At 27.6% G+C, this 12,377-nt stretch overlaps 1 protein-coding gene across 1 annotated transcript; it reads left to right on the top strand.

Annotated features, from left to right (window-relative positions):
- Window positions 1–9,305: 9,305 nt before the first annotated feature.
- On the top strand, window positions 9,306–11,131 carry LOC136079064 (uncharacterized). Its single transcript, XM_065794796.1, has 2 exons — window positions 9,306–9,350; window positions 9,492–11,131. The coding sequence occupies exons 1-2, from the start codon at window positions 9,323–9,325 to the stop codon at window positions 10,289–10,291; spliced, it is 828 nt and encodes a 275-aa protein (XP_065650868.1). The 5' UTR covers window positions 9,306–9,322; the 3' UTR covers window positions 10,292–11,131.
- The last annotated feature ends 1,246 nt before the right edge of the window (window positions 11,132–12,377 follow it).

Raw genomic sequence — 12,377 nt, 5'->3', positions numbered from 1 at the left:
TATTGTCATCTTCGCGCTAAAAATATACTCGTGTCGTCGAGCAACTGTGAAATTGTTTAAAAAATCTTGTTAGTTGATCTTGTTTGATCGAAAACAAAACATGCAAAAAATGAAACGAAAACGTTAAGTCTTTTTTAAAACTAGAGCATAAATAAAAGATTGTATCTAAGCAATGACACAAATAAGAATCACTATTATTATTTAGGAAAACAAAATAAGGCTTCCTAGTGGTAGTGGCGGAGGTAGTGGTGGCGAACGCAACGAATATAGTTTTTTTTGTAAATAGAATTGTCTATTATTGCGTTTGTTTTTCAGGTATTTCATGACAATCTAATTTTTTCAAAATTAATAATATACTCTCTATGATAAACTAAAATATTTTTTTACCAGAAATAAATTCTAAAAATAAAAAGCTTTGAAGGGCAATTTTACAGTAAAAATTGGCATTTATTTGTAAAAAATACGCTTTATGTAAAATATCATAAAGTTTTATGTCAACACACTTTAAACACAAAGTTTAAAACTTATATCAATGTTCTGTCAATTGAAAAAGTTCAAAAACTAAGCAATTGAAAAGTTTCATCATAAGTAAAAAAAAGCTTCATTCTTTGAATCTAGATAAGCTAAATATTTATACTTTTTACCATTTTTAGCTGCTTTTTAAAATTTTTAGCTCCTTTAAAAATAAAAAGTTAAAATAAAAGCTTTTTAAAATATTTTTTGACTGCATTATTTTTACTGCAATGGTATTATGAAGACAAAAAAAATTGAAAAAATCCAGTCTCTTTTTAAATCTATCTAGGTAAACCACTGGATTAATTGCTCTGCTATATTACTTTGTAACAAAAACTCTATATCTTTTTCTATTTTAATTGAAACAAAGTGTAGAAATGAATAACTTTACTTAAAACTTCACATTAATGGTATCCATGACGCAGCTTTTTTTTGTGTGTTTTTTTAACAACACAAAAAAAAAAAAAAAATTCTATGGTAATCTTGTCTTGGCAAGCAGATCAAGGAACTCATACTATGCATACCTATATTGTAATAAAGTTTATTTACGTCTAGACTAATAAATGAAATTAATTTCACTAAAAACCCAGCCATTTATACCCAGAATTCAATGTATGAGTCACTTATAGATTTATTCTCAAACTTTTTTCAAAAGTATGGACAAATATGGGTGACAATTTAGCACTGCTCATTCATGTTCATTTACATATACCTCTTCCCTGTTTATGTTGATTCAGCTGATCATTAGCTAAATATCTTTGTATAGGTTTAGTGATAATTTTATTTTTGTAACAAACGTAACATGTCGTAAATTTAATTTTCTTGTGCAAGACGTTACTTTATGTTGCCATAACAATGTCTTCTCAATAGCAATAATTTGAAAAACAATTGAAGATACGCTAAAAACTTAATGGGCGTGACCGTCTCTCTTAAAGAAATTTTAAAAAATAACATTTAAATGGAGAGAACATTGTGTGTTGTTTTTTGTCTTGTTTTTAAATATATTTTTATTATTCTTTTAAAGTTTTTTTTTTAGTTTTTATAAATTAGTATTGAGAAATTCAAAATGATGTCACCTGCATTTCACTACTTGAAAGATTTACTTATTTAACCTTAGTACTGAAAATTTGTTCCATTACACTTTTGCTTTAGTTAATTATCGTATTGCCTAATATCGTATTAATTATCGTATTGCTTATTTGTATAACATGAAAATTGAGTAATAAATCAGTTCACGAAATTCCATAAAAACAAGAAAAACTTACAAACAAATAGAAACTTATAGTGAATAAAAAAAATTGAAGCGAAAATATTTCTTAAATACTACAAAATTTAGACAAAAATAATTTATATACAAATAGTAATCGCTTATTGTATTATAAAACAATATAGTTAAATTAATACCATTTACACAAATACCATTTACTATTTTGACTTGTTGAAGCTTGACTTAAAACTTTACGGCACTTTTTAAAAATTTACGTCTACGTTTTTTGTCTTTGTGTTAACTTGTTGGATGAAAAACATTCTAAAGCTGCGGCAAGTAATTGGGGTAATTGTAATTGTTTTTCAGCTTCTTTTTGAATTTTCTTTTGAATAGCTGGAGTTTCGACAATGTTAATGTTGTCTGCAGGCAAGTTAACTTTGGAGCTGATGCTACCCTCCGTGTGCTTATGCAAGATATAGATTTGGTGCCAATTTAGAAGGCAGAAGCTAAGATTATGTTTTTTGAGGTGTTTTAAGAAGTCCTTATGGGCTTATCACAGAGCACCACGGAAGAGCATTTAACGAGGAAGTTCACACCTTCCTTACCAATATTGCAAATATTGGTAAGGAAGGTGTGAACTCTGGATTTGAAATGGCGACTTGAAACACCCCCTGTCCTTTGTCAAAAAGACTTAAAAGATTTTATGTCATTTTTCATAATCGGCATCCATTGACGTCGACAAATGATGAAGTAGTCTGATTTTTTCAAGTGACGTTGACGGAACATAAAAGTTATCGATAGAATGTTTATAGAAAACAAATATCAAATAAAATAAGTGTACACTATTATATATTATTTGACAAACACGTGTTTATCAAATAATATACCTAAAATTTTCATTGAATGGACTTTTTTAAAAATCTAAATCTTGTTTATAATTAAATCTGGAAGAAAAATAAAATATCAGATTGTGAAGGTTTTGTGAGCAAATGTATTTCGTTTTATAATTATTCAAGGAAAGTTTATTAGCTTTAAACCAGTCGTTGAGATTTATTAGTTCAGTGTTAACAGTAGATAAAACAAACTTTAAACTATTAATGGAAAATAAAATTTGAGGACCATCCGCAAAAAGAATAAATTTAAGGAACTTGGAAGATGAACGGGTATCATTTATATATACGAGAAATAGTATAATACCAAGTATTGAATCTTGGGGGCTTGGGTTGGGGCCACAACTAACATTTTCTAATTAAATCATTCGTAACACATCATTTGCAATTTTTAAGATAAGACTGAAACCATTTTAAATTTGAATTCAAAGTTCCGTAGTTTTGCTATTTATTATAGAAAAGAAATGATAAATTTAAAAAAACTCCTAGTGTATAGTTATTGTCATTCAAATCCATTCAAAACACTAATAGTCAAATCAGCTATTACATGATCAGTGCAATGATTTTTCAAGCGTGTTAAAAGCCAAACGAACCTCATCTATAAAGTTTTGAATCGCCCATTACAAAATGAAATCTTATTATAAATTTTATCATATATTTGAATGTCACTCCAATAAAGCATTCCCAATAATAACTAAATTTATCAAAACAAAAACTCCACAAAATCTCTCGATAACACCTGGAATCATAAAATCTTCCACAAAAAGAACTTTCGAAAGTGAAACAAACTGTAATCACCTTTTTGTGACGATTGTAAATTGCTTAAAAAAGTTTTACTATAGTAGCCAATTACTAAAATACAAAAATGACATACAATGATATATACAAATGACATATAATGAATACAAAAAACTTGCAACATAATAAACATATTATAGGTAAAAAAGGAATATTGTTGTTAAATTATAAATGACTGTGAAATTATTAACTACGCAAAAATTGCTAATTCATTTAACCATGCATTGGTTTACACAGGTTCAGGTTTAGCATCAAAAATAAAAAAAATTAAAACTTACTTCAAACCAGGTCCAAAAAACTAATAATAATACAATAGACAATAATATGTTAACAGAAGCAGAATTGTTTGATGCCATGTATTTACTTTACCAATTAAAAGTAATAGAGTTGATAATGTAAGGAGTAATGCAGTAAATAAATTAGTGCCGTATTTAAAGATCCCGCTTTTGCACATATTTACACTCTCTTTAGAACAAGGAAGGAACTTTCCCGATAAACTTTAAGTTCCTAGGGTCTCCAAATACAGACCAATCTACATACTCTTATGACTTTCAAAATTATTAGAACACACTATGTATAAAAGATTGTATTACTTTTTAGATACAAACAATATTCTTTATAGTAAGCAATTTGGGTTAAAAAAGCGGCTACTGATTAGGCTATTGTTCATCTTGTTCATGATATTTTAAAATTATTTGATAAAGATAAAAATACATAAGGTGTATTTATTGATCTCAGTAAGGTTTTTGACATTGTCGATCATTACATTTTATTAACAAAATGAGAAAACTATGGTGTTAAACATATAAATATTGCGTGGTAAAAAATAATATAAAAAATAATATAAATACTGCGTGGTAAAAAGCTATTCGTCAAATAGAAAACAATACATTTCTTATAATGGAGTTCAATATGAACATAACATGTCAGGTTCCACAGGGATTTATATTAGGATCACTCCTATTTTTCATTTATATTAATGATTTAAGCAAAGTTTGTACTGAATTAGATACGATTTTATTTACGGTGACACAAATCTATTTTATGCACATAATGATATAAATATTCTGTTTTAGTCAGTAAACAATGAGCTATTAAGCCTTACTGAATGACGCAAACAAATTATCTCTAAATGTAACCTAAACAAAATATACTTTTTTCCATCGTTTTCATGACCGGTATAAAAAATTTTTAAATAAATAGTTTTCTTCTCGATGAAAATGTGACGTGGAGAGATCACAACATTATCTCGAAAATAAAATCTGAAGGAACATTTGGTTTATAGTCCATATCTAGAATTTTCTAACGCTTTATACAGTAAACTCAAAAAGAATTTTTTTTTATTGCTTTTTTATTTTTTCAAAAGATTTCTGTTAATTTTTATATTTAGTTTTGTTATTAAAGGTTGATTTGATTTAAAATTTTCATTAGAGCTTTTGTTTTTCTTTGATGATTTTAAAAGTCCTTATGTAATCTATGAGTTATGCACATTTGTATGCTTTTTTTAAGCTTTGTCTGGTAAGTCTTAAATACTGGCTTCGTCTTGCTGTTTGGTAAAAAAGCTTTTTCATACTGTTTGGTATGCACAAACGTTATTACGATTGTTCAATTACTTCCCAATTGAGTTTTTTTTTATTATACAGCTTTTAGCATTTGTTGTTAAAAAAACAAGAAAATAGTCACTAATATCTGTTTTTATAATACCATTGTTTATTTCCGAGTTCCTAAGGTTATTATTTATAATATTATTTATGACAGAAGATGATTTATGAGTAGCACCTTGGAGGTACAATAGACTGGAGGGAGTTATTTCTCCAGAAACAGTAGTAATTTTTTCAATATTTTGAGTTATTGCCACCAATGGTTAGCATTTTGTTTATTCTATTACATGGCAGAGTGGTATAAATCTAATGATATCGATAATGATGCTGGAACTGCTTTTTGTTATGTTCCTCACTCGCTGTTTTTGTTCACAGTCATAGTGATATTAGTCAGACTTATACCAAACTAGATATGAGTGACTTATACCACTATGCATCTCAGGGGCTCATTTAAAGTTAGTTAATTGTTATTTTTTTGTTGTGCTTTTGAACGACTAATAACAAATTTCTAGATTAAAATTGAATTAATAAATGTTTACAACAGAATTGGTAGTATTTTTGCCGGATTTACAAAAAGGTATTTTATATCTCTATATTTAGAATATAGCAACTTGTTTTTAAATCCAGTAAAAATACTCAACACAAAATAAATCCTGTGGAGATATAATAAGTCCCTTGTCAAAAAAACTTTCTTTAAGAACGTAATAAACCTATAGCTAAACGGCGAAACAAAAGATAAGGTTCAACCGAGTGGTAGAAACAAAAGATAAAGACCGAGTAGTAGAAACAAAAGATAAGGACCGAGTAGTAGAAACAAAAGATAAGGACCGAGTAGTAGAAACAAAAGATAAGGACCGAGTAGTAGAAACAAAAGATAAGGACCGAGTAGTAGAAACAAAAGATAAGGACCGAGTAGTTTGAGTAGATTGTTGAAAACTTTTATATTTATACCTAATATTGTGGTATTCAAAAAACAATTACTTTACTTAGATCATGATTTTTGTTGTGATTTCTACTTGATATTTGAAACCATTATTAAAAACTTATCCAGTTAACTTTTAAGAGAGTAATCCATTTTGATTACAGCTTAAAAAGGTTACAAACCAAATTTCAAAATTTTCTTTTTTAAACGCAAAGACGCCATTTTGACTTGCCGCTGGAATAGTTATACAACAAAGACTGTACTAACCCTACTTGATAACACGCGTTGGTTTGTTGATCGCGCAAAAAGCACTAAACTGCTAAAAAGTATCCTTTAATATTTTAATATCGAATTTAATGCTGCTACTGTTGCCGTTACTCATTCATGCATGTTTGCACAAAACTCACGACATCCATGAGACCCAAGTTAACGGCGAGAAAAAGAGTCGCAGCATTTTTTGTATAAGAAAATGTGAACGAGTGTATATGCAAATATCTAACTTATGTAAACTTTAAATTACGCTATGTTAAAACTTATATCAAGTTTTGCAGTTTTTAGACTTACAATGACCTGAATTATACGGGTCATTCTTTTGCATCTTTTCAAGTCTAATTCCAAATGTTTTGTTTAATTTTTAAAACCGATTGTAATTAATCATCACATTTAAAAATATTTTTTAGAATACCCGCTTCGACTACTTATATTCCGTATGACTAAAGGTTTTGTATGACTGAAGCTTTTATGTTAGTGCATTTTTTTAAATCTTCTTGCTCAATCACTGACCTTTTTATAACCGCAAACTTAGAACTTATTAAACTTAAGACATGGATCAGAGCTAGCAAATAGTAAATAAATTTAAACAAAACTAAATACATCTTATTTCACTCCAACCAAAAATAAAGAGCTACCCCATCAGTTTTACCAACTCTTAGTATAGTCAACACAGTTATTGAACGAACTCATCATCTAAATTTCTTGGAGTGCTTCTTGACAAGAATTTATCATGGAACTTTCACATAAATGTCATTAATACAAAAATCTCAAAAAACATTGGTCTACTCTATTAAGCAAGACATTATTTATCTTTGAAAAATCTGAAACTTTTTTTTTTCCTTTAGACACAGCTATCTATCATACACCAATATAGCATGGGAAAGTACCTATAAAACTAAGTTAAGTTCTCTCTATAGACGGCAAAAACTCCATTCGAGAATTATATTTTATAAAGACAAGCTTACTCATGCAAACCCATCACTAAAACAGATGAATGCTTTAAACGTTTACCAAATTAATATATATTGTTATTTTAGTATTTTGTTTATGTTCAAACATATAATGGGAACTGTTCCGAGTCGATTTATAAATAACTTTTTTAAAACTAATATAAATAAATTTAGCACTAGAGCAACTGGAAACTATATAGTACCCTTGAAAAAAAAGAAAATTATTCCAATTCTCTATAGCATATCGTGGTCCTTACCTGCATAACAAATTATAAACTGTTAAACAAAGTATAAACTGTTAAACTATTAACTTATTTTTATTACTTTGTACATCAAATATACCTAATATGATTTCAGTTATTTTTGAAGCATTTTGATTGTATTTGTAACAAAAGTATATATTGTTAAAACTATGAAATTGTAAATATATATGATTAAAAAAAAAATATCCGAACAGCTGATAATCAGCGGTTTGCGCAACGACTACCGAAGTGTTTTAAATTTTTTAAAGTTAATTATGTCATAAACTATTTTAATTTATGCAAAACTTTAAGAGGTAGATAATATGTATAGTTTTTCTATCGGTTACTAAAAAATATTGAAGAAAGGAATAAGTATAGAAACGGTCGGTATACAATAGAATTACTAAGACCCATATTTTACGGATCCGGACAGCTAGCTTATATAAATACTCCTAATATAATTATAAAGATTTTAACGTTATTATTAGGTTTAAGTTAAAGTGTTTGCAAGTAAATATTTTTTTTTCGTAGTTTAAATTATTATTTTTTTAAGGAGTCTTCTAAAAATGACGGTATGCTTTAGGGGGCGGGGGAGGGGTTAGTGGTTTTGTGACGACTCATACTATATACAGTGGGTCGGAATAGCAAACTTTAAGACAAAACTAATAAAGGAATTTATTATTAGTGCTACGTCAACTAAATTTGGTAGTAATTTTTATATGAGATCTAGACTTTTTGTGAAGATGTAATTTTTTCTTGGGTTGCTATGGGTACCTAATTTTGCATGGCAACAAGCTATTTTCGGTAATTGCAGATTTCTAATTTATGCTATATAGACTAAATTCGTCACGTGCATTTATATGGAAAGATTATTATTTTTATAATAATAATATTTAATATTATAAATAATTTATTTTATTAATATATAATATTAGTGGTATTTTATAATTAAATATACCACTAATATTATATTATATATTAGTTTTTTTTTATATTAAAATTAAAAATTTGGAAAAAGTGCAAAGTAGACCAGAACAGCCAAAATTGGATTACTTTGCACTTTTTCCGAATTTTTAACTTTAATGCAAATTATAAATTAGTTTTTATTAATATAATAAAAAAATGTTTTAAAATTTTTTTTAATAGATGTTGCTATCTATATGTTAAATAGACAAACATAAGCAAAAAAAATATTACACGCTCTATATGCTTTAAATGTCAGTCACTGTCATTTAATAATTCTAGACTGTTTCAGTTATTTTTTCATTAATGTAAAATGAGTATAAACTATTTTACTTCAAATTCAAAATTTTTATTTCAAAATGAGTATAAACTATTTTACTTCAACTTTAATAAATTTATCTAATTCATATTTTTAACAAATTTTAAATTATTGATATATTAATGAAGATTTACCAGAAGTATGTTGATTAAATGTTTTAAAAAGTAATTAAATTTAAAAAATGTTTTAAAATAAATTAACTTTAAAAAGTATATAAAAATTGCAATTTTCAGCATAAAAACAACAGTAATGGAATTAATGCGCTTTTAAATCTAAACCGATGTATAAAAAATAAATAAATTAGCTTGATACAATTTTACTTATTTTTGTATTTTTTTTAGTTTACATTTCGCGACGTTAGAATTATCTTGTTCTATCTCCACCTTTTGAAAAAAGTTTTTATAGTTTTTGAATAGTTTTGCACTATGTTTTTCTATTTTATTTATATTGAAAACATATGCAACTTTTAATACGGTGTTGCATGCCATATTGCATTGTTCTATCTCCTAAATTAGCAAATTTTAAAATGTTATCTTATTTTTACTCCGATCAACCAATCATATATTTACAATTACATATTTGTACGGAATAATTTTGTTGATATTGTAATTTTCAAAATGGCAACTAAAAATATTGACTAAAAAATGGAACATGCTCTAAATCAAAACGAAGGTATTTTTTCACTTAATTAGCGTTATAATTTTGCCAATTTTTTATTTTGATTATCCAGAATGCATAAAAAACAAAATAATTTATTATTTATGCATTCTAGATAATCAAGTAAAAAAGGTAATGGAGTTTTTTAATCTTTAGAGTCGCTTGGTATTACACCTTCTCGTAGGTCACCCCATGGTGGAATATCTAGAAAACGTAAAGCTGATACGAGTAATTGGAAACAAAATATAAGAAAAATGCAACGTCAGTCGGGTAAAGCTTATAAAAATTCAAAAGGTAAACAAGTGCCTGAAAGATCTATCGCAACGCTAACAAGTTGCAGAAATTGTAAGTTCAAATGCTCTACTAATATAACTGAAATCGAGCGTCAAGTTATATTTGATAACTTTTGGACCTTAGATGATGACGGTAAAAAACATTTTTATTCAAAAACTACCGAAAAACTAGAGAAAAAACGCTGTCGGACAGCTGCTGGTGAAAATTCGAGAAGAAAAATGTCTTATTATTATAGCTTCTTTGTTTCTAATACACAATATAGAGTTTTTAAATCCTACTATCTTTCAACATTGAATATTAGCAGTCAAAGAATATTTTACTTTCACAAATTTAATAAATGCTTAACTACTGGAACGCCAATGCAATCAAAATTTGGAAGACATGTAAAGAAAAGCTTACCGGAAGATTCTAAAAAAGTTGTACGAGACCATATAAATCTTTTCCCAAGAATTGAGGCCCATTATTGCAGGAAAAAGACATTTAAAGAGTATATGGAAGGATCAATCAATATAGGTAAACTATATGATCTTTTTAAAATATATTGTGATGAAAATGACTATATACCAGTAAAAGAACATATGTATCGTTATATCTTCAATCACGAGTTCAAAATGCTGATCCTAAAACTGCAGTTATTTGTATTGATCTTGAAAATGTTTTAAGTTTGCCTCGGGCTAATGTTGGAAACTTTTAATACAAACGGAAACTTTCAAATTATAACTTAACTGGCCATTGTTCGCTTAACAAGAAAGGTTATTGCGTCCTTTGGCATGAAGCTATGGCTGGTCGTGGAGGAAATGATCGTGCCAGTGCTGTAACATGTCTGCTTCTGAAAATCATAGATGACCTTGACATAAATAAGTTCATACTTTGGTTCGATTCATGTGTACCACAAAACCGCAATAGTTTCATGTCAGCAGCTTTATGTGAATTTATTATACGATACCCACAATTTAAAGTCATTGAGCAAAAGTTCTGCGAGCCAGGTCACTCCAGCATTCAAGAATGTGATAACATTCATAGTCAAATTGAAAAATCTCTCTCTGTTGCAGAAATATTTATTCCGTTTGGACTAGAAAGAGCTATTAAAAATGTAAACCGTAAAAAACCATTCTCTGTTTACCAAATGCAATTAAAAGATGTGAAAAATTTTTCAGTTGTTGCTGGTTTTTCAAGTTATAAGTTAGTGCCTTATACAAGAGTTAAAAATCTTGTTTATCGAAATGGACTGCCATACCATGTTTTTTTTAAAACCTCATTTTCAGACAACTATTCACAAGCTCGTATTAATAAGTTTGTCAAGCAAGCAGCATCAAGCATTATTACCAAACCATTAAAGACAAATATACCAATGGCAGCTTGCTTACGTGCTCCTTATCAGTCTTTATCTGCTGAAAAACCCAATGATATCATTTCCATGTATTCATACATGCCTGCTGTTGATATTGCATTTTACAAAGCATTAATAAAGTGATTTTATATATGACTTTCTCTGTTATTTATTTAGTATTGATATATAAAACATATAATAATTATTATTATTTAGAAATCTTGATAAAATTCCTTATTTAGCTTATTATTTATAATAGTTTTTAACAAAAACTTAAACTCTTGTAATAGAATCACAGGTATACGAAAAATAAAATCAAGTTCATCTTGCATGTTGTTTGTAATTAGATTAGTTTAATTGTTGTGTTAATATCTGTAAGACTTAAATAATTTATAGAAAATTTTAAAAAAGCTATTTCTTTGATAAATATTTTTCATCCCTTTCCTATACGCTATATATTACCCTTTTTTTATTATGTAGCGAAGTGTTCTGTTTTAAATTAGATGTCTTAGTCTTGTTCAGAGCCGGCGCGAACAGGTATCAAACAAACTTGTAAGAACAGTGCAATAGCTAGTGGGTCGGAGCCCCTCCCAAAATAAATTTTTAAAAATTCCATTTTTAGGTATTACAAAAAAAAAAACTCCTTTTACTTTAAAAAGAGTTCCCATAGATTCGCCGGGTCCCAACCAACCCTAATTTAGGGGCGTGGGGGTGCAACAGTACTGCGTAAGAAGAATGACTACCTAGAACAAAATTTCATCGATTTTCAACATGTCTTTGTTAAAAAATGTAGTTAATATATTTAATAAATAAGATGTAACAAAATAACATTTTTATATTTTACAAAATACCAAAGTTATTTTGTTCTATCTCCAAAAGTGGGTGGGAAAATATGGGCGTTAGCGAAATTTTTATAAGTTTTTTTAATTTAAAAATAAATAACGGAACAATCATAAATCTAAAGAAAATCTTTAATTCCCAAATAATTTTTTCAACTTAGCAGCAAACAAACTCAAAATTTGACATCGATTTTCTCAGTTTGCAAAAACATGGACTTAGAACAAGATAATTCTAACGTCGCGATTTGTTGTCGTAGTAAATAGACTAATTTCAAACACAAACAAGGTTTCTGAAAGAAGATTGTACTGATCTTATCATCAGAACCTTTTACAAGCGTGTGTATATAAACTACATCAAAACGTAATAAACAAAATAAAACGTGCGTATATAAACTACATTAAAACATAATCAACAAAATAAAACGTAATTAACAATAAAAGTTCTAAAAAAAATATAAAATTACAATTAAAAAGCCTGACTACATCATTCATTAAGATAATTACATTTTTCAGTTTATATTTGAAAATGGAAAAAGTAAAATGCATATCGAAATTGGACAAAACAATTTTATTCCAAAA

Source organism: Hydra vulgaris, chromosome 04 (assembly GCF_038396675.1).
Source record: "Hydra vulgaris chromosome 04, alternate assembly HydraT2T_AEP".
In the NCBI taxonomy this organism is placed as follows: domain Eukaryota; kingdom Metazoa; phylum Cnidaria; class Hydrozoa; order Anthoathecata; family Hydridae; genus Hydra; species Hydra vulgaris.
Note: the sequence above shows the minus strand (reverse complement) of the source record. Positions and strands in the feature narration are given on the sequence as shown.